This window comes from Solanum dulcamara, chromosome 7 (genome assembly GCF_947179165.1).
Source record: "Solanum dulcamara chromosome 7, daSolDulc1.2, whole genome shotgun sequence".
NCBI lineage: Eukaryota > Viridiplantae > Streptophyta > Magnoliopsida > Solanales > Solanaceae > Solanum > Solanum dulcamara.
Window position 1 is genome coordinate 4,384,390 of NC_077243.1, and position 21,295 is coordinate 4,405,684.

At 33.0% G+C, this 21,295-nt stretch overlaps 2 protein-coding genes and 1 pseudogene across 2 annotated transcripts; all 3 read right to left on the reverse strand.

Annotated features, from left to right (window-relative positions):
* Nucleotides 1-5,166: 5,166 nt before the first annotated feature.
* Nucleotides 5,167-13,926, reverse strand: LOC129895594 (uncharacterized). The gene is made up of 11 exons (XM_055971319.1): nt 13,497-13,926; nt 13,256-13,324; nt 12,999-13,094; nt 12,762-12,886; nt 12,104-12,299; nt 9,827-10,002; nt 8,277-8,406; nt 7,776-7,936; nt 6,601-6,677; nt 5,762-5,813; nt 5,167-5,456 (listed from the first exon to the last, which is right to left on the reverse strand). The coding sequence occupies exons 1-11, from the start codon at nt 13,791-13,793 to the stop codon at nt 5,228-5,230; spliced, it is 1,608 nt and encodes a 535-aa protein (XP_055827294.1). The 5' UTR covers nt 13,794-13,926; the 3' UTR covers nt 5,167-5,227.
* Nucleotides 13,927-14,432: 506 nt separating this feature from the next.
* LOC129893915 (uncharacterized) lies at nt 14,433-16,306 on the reverse strand (annotated as a pseudogene).
* An 887-nt stretch (nt 16,307-17,193) lies between these two features.
* Nucleotides 17,194-20,250, reverse strand: LOC129895254 (uncharacterized). The gene is made up of 8 exons (XM_055970938.1): nt 20,054-20,250; nt 19,593-19,968; nt 19,298-19,490; nt 18,336-18,406; nt 18,177-18,254; nt 17,890-17,977; nt 17,709-17,764; nt 17,194-17,579 (listed from the first exon to the last, which is right to left on the reverse strand). The coding sequence occupies exons 1-8, from the start codon at nt 20,117-20,119 to the stop codon at nt 17,506-17,508; spliced, it is 1,002 nt and encodes a 333-aa protein (XP_055826913.1). The 5' UTR covers nt 20,120-20,250; the 3' UTR covers nt 17,194-17,505.
* Nucleotides 20,251-21,295: the final 1,045 nt, after the last annotated feature.

Genomic DNA, 21,295 nt, shown 5'->3' on the forward strand with positions numbered 1-21,295 from the left:
AAAAAGAGTAAGAAGTCCAATAATTTTTTTTTAAAAAAATAGAATATGTTTTTTCTATTATTCCTTCCAATTCATAATAATATTAATATGATATTTTTAATTTTTAAATTTAATTTAAAATAAATAGTTTCACTTTATCAAGAACATACTCCTTCATTTTTTTGTCACGTTACATTTTTTGAAAGTCAATTTGAGTAATTTTTAAAGCTAAATTAAATTATATTAATTTAATATTTTGAAATAAAAACTTAGATATTTAAAAATATATAAAAAATACTATAAATTATAATTTTTTTATATCAATATAATAAAAAAATACATCTTAAAATTTTAATTAAAATTCTAATCGTTTGACCCTAAAAAGCAAACTGTATGACTAAACAAGAACAGAGGGAGTGTGTTTTTTAAAAATAATTCTACCCTTAATTAGATAAATAAGTTTTTCCTAATAAGAAAATTATATTAAATAACTTTTTAGGGGCGAGCGGTGAAAATTACATCCAAAAAAATGAGTGTTCTTGATTTTTTGTAATCCTCATCTTATCTCATAGACACACCTTCACTCTTCAGAGTCAAAAGTTATACTAGTATTCGATCATAAATTTTGAGAGTAGAAAATATTTCATTTGACCAAATATTTCATGGTCAAATATTTGTTTGATCATAAAAGTTGATTAAATTTTAAAAATTAGATATTTTTAAATTCAGATTTCAGTCATAATTTTTTTTTAAAAATAAGTAATTTACATATTCAAATACAACTTTAAAATTTTAAAAAAGCAACATCAAAATTTCAAAATTTTAAATTTTAACTTCAAAATCTATGACCATACGAAAGCTAAAAGTGTTGTTTATTACAAAACTTATCAAATTTGAAGTTTTGCCCGTAAGGCATTTCGTAGATCACCTAATTAAGGGTATATCCAAACTAAAAATATCATATGATATGAATTAATGGGAGTATAATTTATGGGGATTTCTTTTTTTCTTTTTCCTTTTTTTGGGGTGCAGCTTTGTCATAGAATTTCTTGATTGGATAAAAAGCTTTAAAGATTTACTTGATTTTTCTTTATGAAAAAAGCAGCTTCTGCAACTTGGACTATCTGTTCTTTGAATTTCTTGAACTGGGTTCTCTTTTTATTTATTTCTCCCACCTTTTCTTTAAGGTTGTTTGCCAATAAATTATTTAAATGACAAAAGAACTATTGTGGAAAGAAAAAAGAATGTAGTTCATGTGTTCTTTTTTTCTTTTTATATAAATAAAATTCATTGTAATAAAAATGAGATATTCAGTGTATAATATAAAACTTTATAGTTATCCTTAATTTTAAACAAAATAAAGAATAAGATGAAGCCAAGTCTTTCTTTTAAATCTTTCGATTTAAATGTCAACTCCAGGTTTGGAGCGGTCCATCTGATTAGTTCGGCTATCACTGTGTCATTCTTTTAAAAATCGCTAAATTTTGGATAAGTTATCTTATGTTGAATTTGGTATAAAATAATACTGAAATTATTGTATAAAATTATTTTAAATGTCAATCAAACACGATATAAATAATATCAAATCTTATCTCGAAATAAGAGTTAGATTTTTGATATAGTCACTTTCTTATTAACAAGATATTAAAATCAAGAAAAAAACACAACTTTACTAGATAATATATATTAGAGCTTGTTTGGACGATAGTTGCCTATTGTGTTGTTAGTTTAAATATAATATTTATTTTGATTGTTACTTAAATTTTAATATTTTTCATATTATATGTATCGTTAGATCTATCATTACATATTGACAAAAAAATCTCATAGCATATAACTATCGATTTGGGTGATCGCATTATTACCTTTAATTCTCATTTTGTCTTTATTTATAATTTAATAATTTGGTTTTATTCTTTACTTTACCTTTGATAGGAGCTCAGTAACGTGTCCTACTTTTCTATAAGTTTATTTTTAAATTTATGATATGTGACATTATGTAATGATGAAAAATAATATAATAGACTTGGTGTGTGTACCGGTTTGGGGGGGGGGGGGGGATTTGACATGCCATAAGAGAGATGGAGTAAAGACGTATGGGGTCCGAATGTTGCATATTTAATCCCTCTCACAATTTGACATTTTTATTTCGAGGGGCCACCAAAATCCAAATATCTCTTTACTCAATTTTTTCTAACGTATAATCAATTATCTCAACATCAAATAATAATTATTATAATATTGTTAAACAAAGGAACTTAATTTCTGTCTTACAAAAGAAAAAAGGGGTTAAATTTCAAATCAAGAAACAACAATTTCTTTGCACATTGAATGATCTGAAACTCAACAAATAGAAATAAGTTAGTTAGTGGGAATAATTAATGAGACTTCATCTAACTGCAGTGACATTATTCTTCAGCTATCTGATCTTCCCAACTATCACAACAGGATAATTAATTAATTAATTATTCAATATGGAAAAATATTTAAATATCACTATAAGTTTAAAATTATATTTGTTGTATCGAATTTTATACGTAATAGAGAAGCAAAAATTGATCAGGCTAGTTAATTCCGCTCAAGTTATTCTTTAGATCGTTCAAGTTTAATTCATATTCGGTTCGTTTCAAATTATTTTTCATTTATTTTTTGTATGTTCATTAAATAAATATTAACTTTTTGTTCATCTCAAAATATTATGTAATTTTGACATAATCAAAATTGCTAATTATGTAACTTGACTTTTTTACTTTTTTATTTTTTACATTTACTACAGAAGTAAACCAATTAAAATATATTTTCTGTCGTATCAAACCCATCCATTATCCTCCATCCCGTAACATTTGTTTAAATATGAAAATTAAAGCATATACTTCATCCTCCTCCATCCTTGTAAGTGGTAGGGGGATAAGTGAGGGATCAAGATTGCTAATTGTGTAACTCGACTCTCTTTTTACTTCTAAAGATAATCAAATATTAAAATTAAAGTATATTTTTAGCTGTATCAAATACATCCTTTATCCTCTTACATCACGTAACGTTTGTTTAAATATGAAAATTAACGTATATACGTTATCTTCCTCCATCTCGGTGGGAGGATAAGTGAGGGATCAAGATTGCTAATTATGTAATTTGACTCTGTCTTTATTTTTACTAGGAGAGTGAACTAGATATGAAAATTAAAGCATATTTTCAGTCGTATCCAACGCATCTTTTATTGATGAAAAACTATATATAGTAACTACTTAACTTGTTAAAATTTTAAATTTTAAGTATATTTATGAACCACTCTATTAGCTACCAAAAAACAGTTGACCCAAAATTAGTAAAAGAGAAAAAAAATTAGGAAATTCTCTATTTTCCATTTCTTCATGTATATTTCCCCCCTTTGGAAATACAACTGTTATTGATGACATTAATGAGAAATATTAATGTAGTAGCTAGAGAGTATCTATCCACCATTTCTCCTCTTTTTTTTCTTACTTATAACAGCACACTTTCTTTGTTTTTCTTCCTTTATTTGGGTTGGGGTGGGGCCATTTCATTTTTGGGATGGGATGGCAACATGATTATATAGTTAGAAAGTTGAATCATTGTACATCAAAATTTCATAATAACATGATGCAGGTGAATAAAGTTGACATAAACTAAAATGCAATTATATCAAAATAGGATATATTTTAATTTAGTTTTTGTTATTTGATAAAGATATAAAAAATATTCGTATATAATCTAGATAAACATAATTGAAATTGATATAGGGCGGGAATGTGTGTTTGAGGAGAACGAGGATTAGACAATTGTGTGCAATATCATTTATAAAACTTGTACTCCGTGACCAGGAGGTCACGGGTTCAAGCCTGAAAACAGCCTCTGGCAGAAATGCAAGGTAAGGCTGCGTACAATAGACCCTTGTGGTCGGGCCCTTCCCCGGACCCTGCGCATAGCGGGAGCTTTAGTGCACCGAGCTGCCCCTTTTTACTCCGTATTCCGTACTTCCATTAGAGAAGTCATTTTCTTATTTAAGAAAGTTATTTTCCTAAATCAAATACTTTTTTAAAAATTAGGCCAACCAAATATAGGAAACTCGAAAATCCTCCTTACCAAAACACCCTATATATAAATCATTTTATAAAGAGTTGCTACAAACACAAAATTGACAACATTTTTTTTTTAATTCTGTTAATGGGAAGGAATCCTACTTAATTGAATTCTTAGGTGACATAAGGAAAAATAAACTGATTTGATTACATGAAAGTATCTTAGTTACCAACCAAAGATAGAGGTGGGTTTTAATAAAGCTAATTATGAGGAACAAAAAGTTTAGGTAAGAATAAATTAGGATGAAACACTTTATATCAAGGAGTATACATATATATCATGTTGTTTTATTTGAATCGTGACTCTGTCAAAAACAGCTTTGATATATTGTTGTTAGTTATAAATTTGTCAAAACAGCTTCGATATATTGTTGTTAGTTATAAATTTGTCAAACCTTGATAACAGTCTTACCTTAGTACAGACAACTGTGTCAAGCTGTTACCATTTTTTTTTCTTTTTCTTTTGCCTTTCTTCACTTTTCATTATCATTACTACTGTTACTTTTACTTTAATCATATGGATAAGCTGTTCAAGGTTAAACTTTACAACAAGGTTATAGTATTTTATTTTATTTTGAGTTGGAACCACAGCCTTTGTTTCTATTAACTGTCGGCCACCCCATCCAATTTCCATTATATCCTTCACATACTACTGAAAAGTACATAGAACCCCTTACTATCCACTCGAACAAGTTCCTAGATTAGAAGAACTAATTAATCATGTTTATTTATTGTTTAAACACATCATAATCGTTGCTATATTACGTCGATCTAGATCATGGTAACACATCATAATCCTTGCACTAGTACGTACTTAAACAACCTAAAGGCTGAACCCAATTCATTTAGAGAATGACCCCTTATGGCACGACTTTAACTTTTTCTTTTAAGCTTCAGCGTGAAAGTGAAGGGAAAGGAAAGAGGAATTCCTTTTCTAGTTGCACTGTAGTGTGCATGTGGTAATCAAGAAAGCAGGAACAGGTTCTTTGAAGGAATATGATTCACTTCATAGCAATCCTCTCTCGTCACTAAGAAGCCTAGGTCAAAAAAAGAAGTAAGAAATGGACAGGAGATAATGACACAGGGATAAGCAAAAATACATGTTCCAAAATCATATATATCACGAGTTAAGCGGCACGATATCACAACTATTGCTCTTTAATTTTCCTGTGAAGAACAGAATTTAGTTCTACTAATCGTTTCCGCAGCAAAATTTTACTATAACAAACTTTCACAAAGGCTAAAATACATGTTCCAAGTAAAATAGCAGAAAGTGATGTCATTAGAGGAAAACTAGGTAATGGTCTGTTCAAACTCCATAAAGCTGTCGTCGTCTCTGTGCCAATTGACGCAAATCTTCTACCAGATCGTCCAATCCTACAAAGTGGACAAACGATCATAAACAAACTAATAAAAATACGGACAAGGGTAATTTTTTCAGAATGCAAAATACTATATAAAACTCGAGTGGAAAAGATTTTGATATTCCTTCTTAAGTTTCCATAGCTTCAGCTGGACTTGATTCTCATCTAGTTGCTTTTATGTTTTCTTCTTTCTTTTCATGTATGTCGATTCATAAATATTAGCTCAGCAGAGTAACAAGGGGAGATTAATTAATTTTTCAAAAATAAGCTGGCATTTTATGATCTTAACATGAAATATGATTGCAGCACATAATGCACCTCAGAAAGTCTTTGATCGGTTTCCACAAACGCGCAACACCTCTACTTTCACCTGCAGAAGCGAGATTCCAATCCACATTATTTCTTGGTACCCCTTTCAATAAAATCAAAAGGTAAAGGATGAAGAAACTAGTGAACATGGAGTAATGTGACACACTAGAAATAAATAACTTCAGCAACTTAAATGCATCAAACGACATAAAAGGGAAAGGTTGATGGCATGCTTTGACACATTGCACACTTGAGTGTGTTAAAGAAATGAGGCTAGTTTGCCTTTTGATATCACATTTGAAATTATTTCTGAAGGCTTCAATCTAAGTATGGTTCCATATTTTCAGGTTCAAATGGTAGACCACACTGATTCAAGCTTGCCAGTCCCTACTCCTTCTCATATTCATCACTGTTTTATCTACAAGATTGTTCATTGAAAAAAAAAATAATCTACAAGATTGTGGGGAGGATTTTAGAGAACGGTCTACCTTTGAAAGGAGTGGATGCGATGTATTTGGCGCACCCACTAAGTAAATTATGTGTGTGAGAGAGAACTAAAGGCTTCGCTAGAACCAGACGTTGTTAGTACTAAAATTCATCTAGCATGTTCACTTCCTTGCATACCTCCTTACATTAGTCATCATAATTGTTTCTCACATAACATTCATTCGGGTCATGCCTGCACAGGTGATCTGTGATCAAACTTGCCAAAGGCGACTGTCTTTTACATGCTCTCTGACTGAATTTTTTTCTTCTGTTATGTGATATGGTTATCTGACTGAAAGTCTTCCTCTTATCAAATAAAGATTTTGGACTCTTTACAAGAAAGAGAGAATAAGAAGATATACCGCCACATGAGACTGAATGCTGTTTGGATGTTGCTCTAAGTGACGCCAACTTCTCAACTAAGGTGCGCTCTGTATCACTGACATAGAAGAAGAGAACACACATTATTGGAACAGACACACATAAGCAGCAAAATAGTGAAGATGTTATAGTTTCTCCTGCTCAAGACAATTATCCAACTCAGATTCTATGTTACAACAACAACAACATACTCAGTGTGATCCCACAAGCAGGGTCGGGGGAGGGTGGTGTACACAGACCTTACCCTACCTTGTGTAACTCAGACTCTATGTTACTTCATAAAATAAGGTTGACCACATGAACCTGGTTTTCTAACAGATGTGCTTATAGCCAATTATCTTATGCAGATTTTATCGTATTCTACCCAAATACCATATCACAAGTTAGAGTACTTTAACAAAACAGCTACATTAAATCTAAGAGTAGAGAGTAGTAACTTCGTCAGCCCTGATTACGGATTATCTAGCAGATCAATGTAAAACTGAATAATTTTTGTTTTCTTTTAAAGAAATACAAACAGGAGATGAAGTGCTTTTCAGGTTGGTAGCCTATAAGATATTTCAGGTGACAAGGAAAAAAACTAATATTTCAGGTGACAAGGAAAAAAACTATCACAAAATAAGCTCATTCACATAAGATGCTTGTGAGAGTGGCAACATTGGATGGAAGATAGATTCAAGACTTTAAAACAGGTAAGGCAACAAACTAAAACATCTTTCCTACCATTTTGTTCAGATAAGATAAATCCTGATTGATCAGATTAAACAAATTTAGTCAATGTAATTCTTTAAGGAAGAAACTAAGGCATACATTTTGTCTCATAAGCTAAACCACTTTTGACATTATCTTAACAAGGGAACATTTCAGTTTTATTCCAACCTCAAAATTGTGCTTCTTATGTTGATTAATCACACAGGTAGGTTGATACCTCATGTAGGGCCTTGTGTTTATGAGGTTTTAGCTTCAGGAAAAGACAGAGACAAAATCCACAGAAAAAATTGGCACAAAACAGAACTCTTCAAATTAAGGAGCCCTTACATAAAAACAGAAGTGGCAACTTCTTTTTGAAATGAAAATTGAAGTGGCAACTTATCCAACCAAAACTGATCAAACTGAAATACGGGTGTATCTGAAGCTTATATGAACAAATTCAAACCTGAGATTCTTCGGGATCAGAACATTTATCAGAAAAATATGATCTCCTCTCACTAAGGATCTATTCATGTCTGGCACTCCCATTTTTGACATTTTAATCTTTTCTCCAGGTTGACATCCAGGAGGAATCTGAAGATCTTTTGTACCATCTACAGTTGTCACCTGTAGGAGTCCAAACAGAAGTCTATATGAGGAAAATAGACACCCATGAGTCATAATTCAGGTGATGTGATTCTTTTAAGTATTAATATCGATATTATACCTACATGGAAACATCTGCAAGCACTTCAAGGCTAAATTAAAATGCCAGAAACAAACAATGTCACGAAGAGGAATTGTTTGGGGGAAGGGAAGGTGAAGGCGGGGAAACAGATATAGAATATAGGGAACAACTGAAATGAGAATAAAACGTTGCTAGCAATCAATTCAAATTTAATTGTCATTAAATTGTGCCTTTTTGAAAGAAGACAAGCAATTCTCATTTTGCAATGCTTTTATTTACCTTCTTAACTGTCCCCAGAATGGCCTCAGTAAAATCAACGTCCAATTTTGAGTACAGGTTGAGACCATCCCTCCAAATTTCACGTTTTTCTTCAACATGGATGACCAAATAGAGGTCACCAGATATACTACTGCAAAGAAGATGAAGTTCAGCTGTGAGATGATTATGGAAAGGAGAAAAGCATATCCGCATCTATCTCTCTGAGGCCATTCGAACACCCACCCCACTCCTCAAAAGAACCATAAAAATTTGCAAAGAGAAACAGAATAAGAGAAAGAACAGAAAAGGTTAAGTTGCACTTTCTAACTTAGATGAGAGGAAAAACATTGAGAAGTTTGGGCATATTAATAAATAAAAAGCTAGCTCCTTAGCCCGTGTTCCTTTGGACTTCTGCTTACTTTTGCTTAAATAAGTTTATAGCTATTACAATGAGAACATACTTCATTTTGTGACTCAGACTTCCTCAAAATCTTCAGCATTCTCATGATTTAATGCACTTGTTTAACAACACCGAATGAAACAGAAGACACTAACAGAAAATCCGAAAGAAGAGCATACACAGCCTAGAAAGTATCCACATAAGATCAACGACTAGGAGATAAAAATCTAGGACACACATCAATGTCTTTTGTACTGCACAATTCCAGCACCTTGTTGCCAGAGATCAATTGATGTCTTGTTTGCTTGTCAAAAGTAAAAAAAAGGATCAAAGACTGGACATACATCAAAGTATTGAAGATTGAGAAGCATGACACTGGGTAGCATATTGAGGATTTTTTATAAGCGGTGTCGACATTTGTAAAAGGTATTAAATCACAATAACGACATATATGTGTTGCAAACTACAGAGAAGGATGAGTAGTTTTTTCTTTCGAAATGGTGGTTCTAAATTTGTTTATACTATACTAATATAACTGCTATTCAGTTGAATTAAATTTTTATCACCTTCGTAATAGTGAAATGAGTTATGGTGCATTGGTTTAATCTAACTTTTGCTCAGTGGCAAACAGAGTTTGATTCTTACAAATTACAGTCCGTACTTTTTTAATCAAGAGGTTCAGAAAATGTGTGAAAAACGAATGGAGCTGGTTTCAAACCCCCCAACCTGGTTCTGCAAAATCAAGCATTTGACCATCAGACCACGAGGTATGGTCTGCCAAGTGGTGTCATTCGCTATTATCTATACATAATTGCACATCATTTATAGATATATTTAATAAAATTTTCTGACAAAGAGGTGTCAGATGACACCACTTCGACTAACGTGTGTCTGCCCCTGATGACACAAACTCCAATATCTATAATTAATACAAGCAGCAGAGGCAACATTTTGAGCAGAGCAGGCAAATCAAACATTTACTTAGACTCAGAGGAACATGTTACTTACAATCATAATACTATGTATTTGATCAATTAAACTAAAAGTTCAAATTGCATATACTGCAGATTTTCTTGTGAATTGACTGATTTTGGTCAAAGCATTAAACTTATACATGAAATAGGGGAAATCTGCTTAATCAAATGAACTAGGAACTTTAATTAAGGGTGACCTTTTCTTGTCAATGTTACCCTCTCCTCGAACTTGCATCGTGGCTCCGTCATGAACTCCAGGTGGAACAACCACTTTGATACTTCGTTTTGATTGTACTTGACCACGGCCACCACATTTTCGACAATGATCAGTTACTATCTTTCCATTACCTCCACATTTCAAGCATGTAGATACCTGAAAACATGAATCAGCATCTAGAAAGCAAGTCAAGAAGGACCAGCAGACTAGATAGCAGCAAGTTGTTCAAACAACACACAGGTTGGATGTGCAGAGAGAACTTTTATTTTGTGCTTAAGCAAAACAAAACATTGAACAGAATAAATATACCATGTAGTGAACAGAGCAAAATAGTATCTTGTTTGAAAGTTCCACTCTCTTGAAACAGTAGTGCAGATTACTTGTCATAGATGAATGACAGTAGCCTCATATGACTTGATCCGGAAATAGTACAAAGGTCATATTAAACTTGTCATGACAAACCAGTGGTGATAAAGTTCAAAATAGTATATGAAATGATGAATACTCCATATACCAGTTGATTCCTGATATATTTGAATCATATCATGTAAATGAAAAGTAAAAGATTCAGCGTGGCGTGTAGTTATTCGCATTGTTTGTAAAGAGAATTCCAAAAAAAAAAAACGATTGATTGTGGAATGTTAGAATGATGATCCTCCAGATTTAATTATTACATGAAAGTATTAATGATTTAGTATATCGGGAACATGTGAGGTCAAGTCATATATTGAATTTTGTGTTACATAAGAGCAAATAATGGAAAAAATTATATGGAGAAGAATAGAAGTGAGTCTCCTAAAGCTTTTCAGGTTTAAGAAAATATCCTCTGTGCTATTTTAACTTTCTTACTTTTCTTTTTGCTTTGTTCCAAAATGATGTCTAGTCCATCTAAAATGGAAGTTTTATTACATTTTATGAACACAAGAAATTTCAGGGGGGGCCTCTTTTACTCTTAATACAAGTTCGAAACAGACTCAAAAACATGTGTTAAGCTTTGTGCCGTCTTTCAATGCTTATGCCCCAAAAGAGGGCTAGGTTCAAGGGTACGCGCCTAGTAGCTGCAAGCCTAAGATCAAAGGCAGTTCTAAAAAATGAGTTCTCTTAAACTTCTCTTATTCTATACTCCCAAAATACAGAAGTAAGAAGGTACCTAATACCTTCTGCCAGCTCATGTAACTTTGTCCTGGTATTATTTGTCACCGATGAGATTTCAACCTTGGTCCCCAAAATTTGCACTCACTTCATTGACCACTAGGCAACAACCTTGGGTGCACTATTTGAACCATCATCTTAATGATTGTGCCAAGTAAAAAAGCAGACTAAGAAAATGGACAAAGGGAAATTTCAGACTTTTCTTCCCTTGATAAGTGGACACTAGGGGTGTACATAGGTCGGTTTGGTTTGGTTTTTCACTAAAGAATAACCAAACCAATTATGTCGGTTCATTAAATTTATAAACCAAATCAAACCTATATAAAGTCGGTTTTTTTGGTTTCGGTTTTAGTCGGTTCTTTCGTTTTTTTTTAATTTTCTTATAATTATGTAGTGATTGAAAAAGAGATCAAATATATTTTCACTTACATGTGTGATATGCTAAAACATAAAACGTTAAATCATTAGGAATTTTCAAAAAGACTTAAAAATTCACATGAATACAAAATACTTTCATTGAAATATCAATGTTCTATATGTTATATTTATAAGATTAAAGTTGCAGTCAAACTAAATACAAAATCAAATATTTTTAAAAAAATTTACAAGCCCAAATTTGAAATAATATATCTAAACATTAAAAACTATAAACTAATTTAAGATATATTAACAAAGTAGATTATAATTAATAATTTTTTATGTATAAAAAAATTCAAATTATATAAATATATTATGTCAGTTTGATTTAGGCTCAATTTGATTTTTTTTCTTTTAATACCAAACCTAACCAAGAGTGGTCGGTTTTTTTTTCCAACACCAAACCAAACCACAAGTCAATTTTTTTTTTCAATTTGACTTGTTTCGTTGGTTTGGTTTGACTCAACGGTTTGGCTTGTACACCCCTAATGGACACAATGAGCTAAAAAAGGAAGAAGGACTACTTGCAAACTTTGCGGTGAAAATTGGGGGGAAAAACATAAGAAAAATAGCATTTCAAACAACAAATCAGTTTAGATTGTAAGATAAAAAGAAGATGAATAACAAAAGAAGTGATTACAATAGCATTCAACAATTACTAATTTCTCATGCTAGTATGTGAAAATACCTGAGACATAATTCCAAAAGGCGTTTTCTGTGTTTTCACCACTCCTCCTCTTCCGCCACAATCAGAACAGACTTTAACACCACTGCTGGATTTAGCACCAGTACCGTCACAACTATCACATTCATCGAGACAGGGTACTTCGATGTCTCGCTTCCCTCCAAATATAGACTCTTCAAAGCTCAAATCAAGGTCATAACTGAAAGACAAGAAAAAAAAAATCAAGACATATTCAGCTAATGGAAAAGACAGACTACGAAGGAAGATCAAATCAAACTCTTTCCTCTTGTCCTTAATTACTTCATGCATAAAACCAAACCAAAGCTGATGGAGAAGTTATTCTATTTTCTTCTTATATTTCATTGATGCAGGTGAAACCATGGAACCTTTTACAAACCTTCACACAGCAGTATATAAGAGCTACAAAACTCTCCTCAGCAATGAACGTTACTATAAAGAAGTGGTAAATGCTCTTTTTTTTTTTAGGGGGGGGGGGAGGGAGGGTAAGCAGAAACTTCCCGGTGAAAGATACAACTGCAATGAGAAATGGGAATCACCATCTTAAAACTGTATGTTTTCTGCATGAAACATATCCTAATATCACCAACACCAGATATACAGAAATACATAGTTTCAGAAGCAAATTGGCATCGATACTCACCGAATATCAAGATTCTGCCTCCCCCTATTCTTGAAATCAAAGTTGAAGCCTCCGAATCCACCGCTTCCTCCAAAAAAGGCACTTGATTCACCAAAATACTCAGTAAACACTTCAAAAGGGTCCACCTAAGAGAACAGAAAATCATGCAGAAACAGATAACAGTCATCATGAAGAAAAAATGAAATATATAAATATATATGAAAAAAATGAAAATATAAACAAAGGTCAATACTTTACCCCCTGCGGACCGCTATCCGGCACATCATATTCTCCTCGCAACCCTGCCTCACCAAATCGGTCATATGAAGACCTTTTCTCATCATCTGATAATACCTAAATATACATTTTGTAGTCAAATTGAAAACAATGAAAGAAAAAGACCAAAACTACATTTTCTCCAAATTAAGGATGCCAAGTGTAATGCAAAATTTCATTAAATTATGAATTCAACATAACAAAGGACAGATAAGGAGGGAAAAGAAGAAGGATGTTACCTCATATGCAGCACTAATCTCCTTAAATTTCTCTTCAGCTCCAGGCCCTTTATTCATATCAGGATGATACTGTTTCCAAGTAAAGACAATGATTACAAAGCAAATAAGCATTCTCCACAAGACAGAGATGTGTTTATCAAAGACATTCAAGCACAAAACTTGCTTAAGCAACAAGGAAAAATGTAATAATAACAACTTACAAATGACAGAGAAAAAATAGTAAGTAATTCGATGAGTATACCTTGCGAGCAAGCTTGCGATAAGATGCTTTGATCTCTTGGAGCGTTGCATTTCTACTGACATTAAGAACTGAATAGAGGTCGGAGCTGGACGACTTTGCAGCTGCATTAACAGTCACAAAGCGACGTCGTTTACGGTTAACGGGGAACGGTTTAGGCTTAGTAGAGACGAATTTGAGAGGTTGAGATAAGGAGCTTGAAAATGTGAGGGTTTTAGGGAAGCTGAAGGTCGAGAAACCGCAGTTCGGATTGATATTCGAAACAGTGTAGAACCAGTTAGGGTTATGGATAGCCGGCATCGCCGGCCGGAATCTAGATGTAAGACGCCGGAGTCTGGTTCCGGGGAAGGAACAATAGAGAAGCAAGGTAGTAAAACCTCTCTCCAAACGGACAAAAGGGGTTTACTTCTTTCTTTGTTAATCTTACCATAAATATTATGAATATATTCCTTTCGTTACTATTTTGTCCATTACTCGGCCACGTGTATAAATAAATATGAGATGCTAAGATCATTTTCCTTGGCAGTTGTGAGTTCATTAGAAAACATTTTACATCGAAGGATAACGAGACATGAATCTGGACTAATTAGAGCCCGTTTGAATGGATAAGTGCTTTTAGAAAATGGCTTTAAACACTTAAAAAAAAAGTTAAAAGAACTTTTTATTTTTGACTGACTTTAAGAACTTTATGACTTAAGTTAGTATTAGACAAACACCACGATAAACTAAAAAGGGCTCCATCCAAACGGCTCTTAGTTACATACTGCAACTCTGTATTACCATAGCGGGTACAAAACACTGGCGGAAAACAGAAAAAAATAAAAATAAAATTTACATCACACCAGTTACATCTTCATAATATTTCATCTTTACATTCAAAAGCCAATTCTACTGCCTATGTAGCTCTTATCATCCCACAAAAAGCTTATCATCTACCCTTCATTGCTCCCTGAAGCTGATCCATTAACAGATGTGCCACTGATTTGTATCCCATCTGTCTAGCTGTTTTGTCCAACAAGGAGAGAAAGGAAAACAAAAACACAACAAGTTAGAACAAGTCTCAGTGCACACACAATACTATATAACAACAGATATGAGCAAACAAAACCTCAAGTAAATGAGTGACAAACATACCTCTGAATATGGCGTTCCCAGTTGGAGCCATCTTTCGCTTCTTTAGGCACAATGAACTAGAAAAACGTAAAAATAAGCATGAGCGAGAAATCAATCCACGAACCAAGAAAAACCAAATGAAGTAATCAGTATCAAAAGAACCACTACGTACCTATTACATATCCAATACGGATTGATGCCTTTTTCTTCAGTACAATGAGGACATATCCATTCTTTATTTGCTCTCACATCCTCCATTTCTAGCATAATTTGCACGTATTTAGTACTAATCGACATTCATAAGTGAGAAAGCAAAGATCAATTTCACAAAGTTTCTAACTTATATCAAACAGAACAGAAGAGTGGTGTGGCTTTCAGATTAAAACCATGTGACTTCATGTAACCTTCAGTATCTAAAATGCATAGCTATTGTCTCACCATCACCATATCGAACCTTAAGACAACCTCGGCAAAGAACACCATTGCTAGAATGACAACTTGAACAATCCAAAACAATAAAGAACTTGTTAGACTAACCTAAGCAAGGTTGATCCATGTCCAAATCACCACAACGCTTACAATCTTCTTCACCACACAATTCCTTTTGCCTGCATTAGCATTCTCAAATTATAAATGTGTGAGTTAGGTCAAACTTTGGCGGGTCAAAAAGTCAAGGTAATAAAGGGTCACGATTCATTCCAATCTCCAAATTTGATTTTGTATGTATGTGTTTGGGATGTACTATAGTCTTAGCTTAGGTGACGCTATTTTGACCCCTTTTGATCTAATAGTTTGATGGGTAATCAAGTCCATTCGGTTAGGCTGGACCGGTGAAAAGATTTGGTACAGTGAATCTCCTCCTTAAAAAGAGCGAGATGAGATTTTATTTTCTTCAATTTATTTTTCAATTGTAATTTTATAATCTTGTAATTTCATCAATATAAAAATTGGGAAGGAGTGTAATATCGGCAGAAGTGACAACGAACACCGACTTTCAATGGATTGGAACGTTGAGCCGGAGCTTCCGGTGAAAGAACCTCTTCAAAAAGATACAATCTCCATGAAAACACAATATACAAAGAAACACATACATTTTCATATCGAAAATACAGATAAAAACACAAACTTATTGGTGATGGTGCAGAGTGGCCTTTCAATCGATTGGAACGACGCAAAGGGGCGGAGAAGTAGTCCACTTTGTTATATTTTTTCTTCTCTGATTGTGATTTAGTTCGAAGCTCTCCGATGATTTTTTGAAGTCCAAGACTGGCCAATCTAGCCTGTACAGTACCCCATGAAAATCAGCTACTATTTGCAATTAACATTGACAGAAAATGGATAGAGAAGAAAGACCTGGTTTTCCAAGATTTGAGCTTTTCGCAGTTCTTCATAGTCACCTTTCACTATTAGCCTTCCCATTGATGGTCTTTTAGGTTTTCAACTGCGATTTTCCCTCGTCTTTCTTCTAATATATACCCTCGACAAAGGCTGACATTTTTTTAATTTTTGAAATGCCGGAATACCGACGTTTACTTACCATAGTTTCATACCTTACAGCACAGTTTTCATGGTCGCTTATTGATTAAAATTAAAATTAAAATTAAATTAATTTAAATAATTTTTAAATTATCATAACTAAATCAAATTAAATATAATATATATTTATCATTTTCACTCGGAGAACTTATTGAATTATTTGGTTGTTATTGATTTCGATTTGGTTTGATTCGATTATTTGGTTATTAACCATACTTAAAAAAAAAGAAAAAAAATAATTCATTCAAAACAAAAAAATAGTTAGAACAAATGACATTACAAAATTTTCTATCACTGAATTTACTATAAATAAAGCTTTAAAATTCACCAGAAGAAACAATGGCATTCCTAGTCCCACCAAGAATTGTTATAGACACTCACATACGTGAAATCAATAAGATAAATGTTCACGTCTTGAGCATTTTGCTTTCATAAATAAATTATAAATAAATTTTGATGAAATCTAAAATCAAATCAAACCCAATAAAATCGATTTATTTAATTGGTTTGATTTGATTTTTCGATTTGAATCCATTTTTATTCAAACCATGAATACCCCTACCTTACGAACGGGTACATCTATAGGTAGACACATGACACGTCCAAACGACCTCACATTTTCTTCTCAATTGTGCCACTTGCATCGTCTAAAGAAAATAGTCATTTCTAATCTACATCCGCAACACTCGTTTTACGGAGGTGTTGGACTTTATCATCCCAACGTTCATAAGTCTTATAGTAATTTATATAACTTATCTTTTACTTCAATAGGTAATCTTCTATCACATAATACCCTGATACCACTTTTCCGTCGCAAAATTAAGTATACGTATGTAAAAGGAACAAATTCTTTCTTATTCAAGACAGTAAAACCAAACAATTTTGTCCTTTAATTTTCTTCAATTATACCAAGCTAAATTATTAGGATAGACAATAGAAGTTCAATTGAATGTTATCATTCAATGTCTTTCCATTTTTAACATGTATCTCATTCTTTTCTAAATTTACGCGTATTTCACAAGGCAAGAAGAAGCAGGTCATGACAGATGTATAGCGCCAAGGCCACTTTTGGACAAATTTCCTGAACAAGAATCAAGCTTATAAAAAGGACACCCATTGAAAAATTCTTGTTTTAGATGACAACAACATATTTAGTGTAATTTCACAAGTGACGTCTTCCTTTAGGCTTTAGATATAACCTCAAAAGAAAGGTGGCATAAATCTCGAAATGAGGATCCTTGCCATGAGAACTGGTGATTGGTCTTCATAAGTCATAATATTCATTTTTACATTCTGAAGCTAATTCTACTGCATATCTAGGCTCTTAAATCCAACAAGAAGTTTACAATGCACTAAAAGTAGTTTATCTACCCTTCACTGCTCCCTGAAGCTGATCCATCAACAGATGTGCCACTGATTTGTATCCCATCTCTCTAGCTGTTTTGTCCAACAACGAGAGAGAGAAAAACAAAAACGCAAGAAATTAGAACAATTCTCAGTGCACACACTTTATAACAACAGATATGAGCAAAAACCTCAAGTAAACTAGTGAAAAAACATACAAACCTCTGAATATGGCGATCCCAGTTGGAGCCATCTTTCGCTTCTTGAGGCACAATGAGCTAGAAATACGTAAATAAGCATGAGCATCAATCCATGAACCAAGAAAAAACCAAATGAAGTTATCAGTATCAAAAGAAATTTAATAATCTAACGACTAGTCCTGTTTTATATAACCACTACGTACCTATTACATATCCAATATGGATTGATGCCTTTTTCTTCAGTACAATGAGGACATATCCATTCTTTATTTGCTCTCACATCCTCCATTTCTAGCACAATTTGCACATATTTAGTACTAATAGGCATTCATAAGTGAGAAAGCAAAGATCAATATCACAGAGTTTCCAATCATGGGCCTTCTATCAAACAGAACAGAAAAGTAATGTGTACAACATGAGTGACTTTCAGATCAAAACCATGTAACTTCATATAACCTTCAGTATCTAAAATGAATGGCTATTGTCTCACCTTCACCATATCGAACCTTAAGACAACCTCGGCAGAGAACACCATTGCTAGAATGACAAATTGAACAATCTGTCTTGCCTGTATAAGAAATTTTATATTCATCAGACTGTTTACAGGCTAGTAAGTACCACAAAAAAATAAAGAATTTGTAAGACTAACCTAAGCAAGGTTGATCCATGTCTGAATTACCACATCGTTTACAGTCTTCTTCACCACATAATTTCTTCTGCCTGCATTAGCATTCACATATTATCATTTTCAACTGATCACCTTAGCATTTTTGTGATATGTAAGGACAAGCTAAGCTGGCACAGATGTAAATTCAAGCGCAAAATGTTGGGTTTTAAAGGTGTGAATGGAAAATGAAAGGTTGTCACCTTTTCGAAAGGTTGTGACTTTTTTAAAGAATTGCGACTTTTGTGAAAGGTTGTGACTTTTGTAAAGGATTGTGACTTTTTCGATAAGCCACAATAAACACCTGTTCACACTACCCTTTGTTGTGTATAAATAGAGGATTTTTCTCTCCTTTTAATTCATTGAATTCTCCCTCTTCTGCATATATTTTCTTACGAACAAAGTTGAGTCTTTGTGTGATTTTGCTGTTGGCTTTTGAATTCGCTAAAATTATTGAAGTTTGAGGTACCGCTACTTCTTTAATAGTTTATCCGTTTTATCTTGGGAGGAAATAATCCTTAACCTCGGGTACAGTGAGGGGATTAAATTCCTTTAAGGACACACAGTGAATTCTGTGGACTCGGATACTATTTGTTTTTATTTTCATATTTATCATTTCTGGTTTGCTAACCTTAATACAAGAGGGATGACACAAAATTCACACTTCCTTAGCATAAAGAAAACAAAGGAGCTCTCTTGGAGGAAGTCCCTCAATTCACTGCACAGTGAGTGACCAGAAACTGGGATTTACAAAAGGATTTAATCTATATACCTAAAGGTGAGGATTCTTTACACTATCATTATATATTTAACTTGTTATATTAGATTAATCAACATTTTTACCAGGTTATCAGATCATGATTATAATAGTGCACAGAACTTAAACACTTTGTAAAATGGAAAGCAAAAAAAACTAAGCAAGGTGCATTCGAGAATGAGTTCAAAACCTGCAAAAGTGACAGCAAATACCCAAGAAACGGTCATATATAGTCCCCCTGTCCTTGCTGGCGCAACGCCGAGCCAAAGCTTCCGGCGTAAGATGCAGCATTAAGCCATCTTTCATTCTCAACAGAGGTGCATTAGCTGGTCTCTTCTCAATAGCATCTTCATCATCTCCTTCTTCAAAAAGTCCCAATTTCCCTAAAAGCAATGCAAAAAAGGAGACATTCTCATTTCAAAATCCACACTTATGGGGGGAAATTAAAACCAAAAAGAAATGAGAAAAGAGACAATAATACAGACTTTTTGCAGTGCGGCATGAATTCTCGTTCAAGCGATCCGAAGAACGCAATGCTAATTCGGAAGAGTTGTCTTTCAATCTATTAGATCGGCGCAAAGGGGTTGAGAAGTTGTCAACTTTGTTAGGTTTTCTCTTCTCAGATTCGGAAGAGTTGTCTTTCAATCTATTAGATCGGCGCAAAGGGGTTGAGAAGTTGTCAACTTTGTTAGGTTTTCTCTTCTCAGATTCGGAAGAGTTGTCTTTCAATCTATTAGATCGGCGCAAAGGGGTTGAGAAGTAGTCAACTTTGTTATATTTTCTCTTCTCAGATTGTGGCTTAGAACTGATAGATCGAAGCTCTGCGACAGTTTTTTGAAGTCCAAGACTGGCCAATCGCGCCTGTAATTAAAGACAAATTCAGCTAATAGCAATTAAAACATTGACAGGAAATAGATATACACTCATAATTGAGAGAGAAGAAGACCTTATTTTCCAAGATTTGGGCGTTTCGGAGTTCTTCATAATCACTTTTCACTCCAATTCTTCCCATTTTAGGGTTTCAATGGCGATTTGCGTCGTCTTCCAGAAAGACTTGAAGGCTTTCTAACGGATACACTCTGCAAATATCAGATTTTGAATTTGAAATGACAAAGTCGACCGTTGATTTTAGATATATATGACCCGACCCAATTATATCCTTTGTTAAAAAAAAAGTGATCAATATATATCTTCTTTTTTTTTTAACAAATGACTCACATATATACTCTCTTTTTCGGACAGGAGTGAGATAATCGATTATAATTTATTTATTTTTGATTTTTGAATTAAAATAAAAGTGATATTATGAGAATGTTTAATCTTTCACGCAAAGTTAAAGGTATTCAATTTTTTTTTATCTTCTTTAATTCAATAGTTAATTTGATTTTATTGTTTTGATCGTGGAATTTCTTTTTTCCTTCATTTTCTTGTTAATTCTTACATACATTCCCTGGGGGGGGAAATTGCAAATGCAAAGAATAAATAGCAATGTGGTCACTTTAGGTTTATTGGAAATAATAAAGAATTTTGAAACTTTGAGAGGGACATATTTAATTTAACTCCATATACAAGATCGAATGTGAGACCTTGAGTAAAAATGAATACACACTTGAAAATATATTTTATGTTCTTATCTTACAAACAATAATATACTCAATGTAATTTTATTAATGAAATCTGAATTTATGTTCCTACTTTCTTTATAACATAACGTATGAAACTATAAAAATATATCCAACCTTTTGTAATAGAATATGTCCACTTGATTCTAACATGTCACGCAACCACGAGTGGATACTAATGTGAATTCACAAAAACATGAGAAATCAAGACAAGTCTTAATACCAAATTTGTCTTTGTCTAGATGAAACATAGGCAACTTTGTTGTATAGTTTGGCTGGTGACATACAACTTATTAAAAGATCTTATTTATTACTACTTCATCAACCATATCTTGAGTTATTTTAAGAGATATTTGGTGCATGATGGGTGTGAACTCCCAACATACATGTCCATAACATTATTAAATAAAATCATATGATTCTCAAAGACACTCCACGACTCATGGATGCTTCCAACAAAATAATTCTAAACCATGTTTCTTTCTTTCATGGCAACTTCCCTGTATGTTATGTTAGTATACATATCATATGCAGTCAACTACAATTGGTTTTCATTATTTTCTATC

Coding starts and splice junctions, on each gene's coding strand:
- LOC129895254 (XM_055970938.1), bottom strand. CDS start 20,119: ATGGGAAGAATTGGAGTGAAAAGTGATTATGAAGAACTCCGAAACGCC. Junction 19,491..19,592: donor TTCATGCCGCACTGCAAAAA/GTCTGTATTATT, acceptor CATTGCTTTTAG/GGAAATTGGGACTTTTTGAA. Junction 17,765..17,889: donor CCATATTGGATATGTAATAG/GTACGTAGTGGT, acceptor ACGTATTTCTAG/CTCATTGTGCCTCAAGAAGC.
- LOC129895594 (XM_055971319.1), bottom strand. CDS start 13,793: ATGCCGGCTATCCATAACCCTAACTGGTTCTACACTGTTTCGAATATC. Junction 13,095..13,255: donor AGATTAGTGCTGCATATGAG/GTAACATCCTTC, acceptor ATGTATATTTAG/GTATTATCAGATGATGAGAA. Junction 10,003..12,103: donor CTTTTGGAATTATGTCTCAG/GTATTTTCACAT, acceptor TCATGTTTTCAG/GTATCTACATGCTTGAAATG.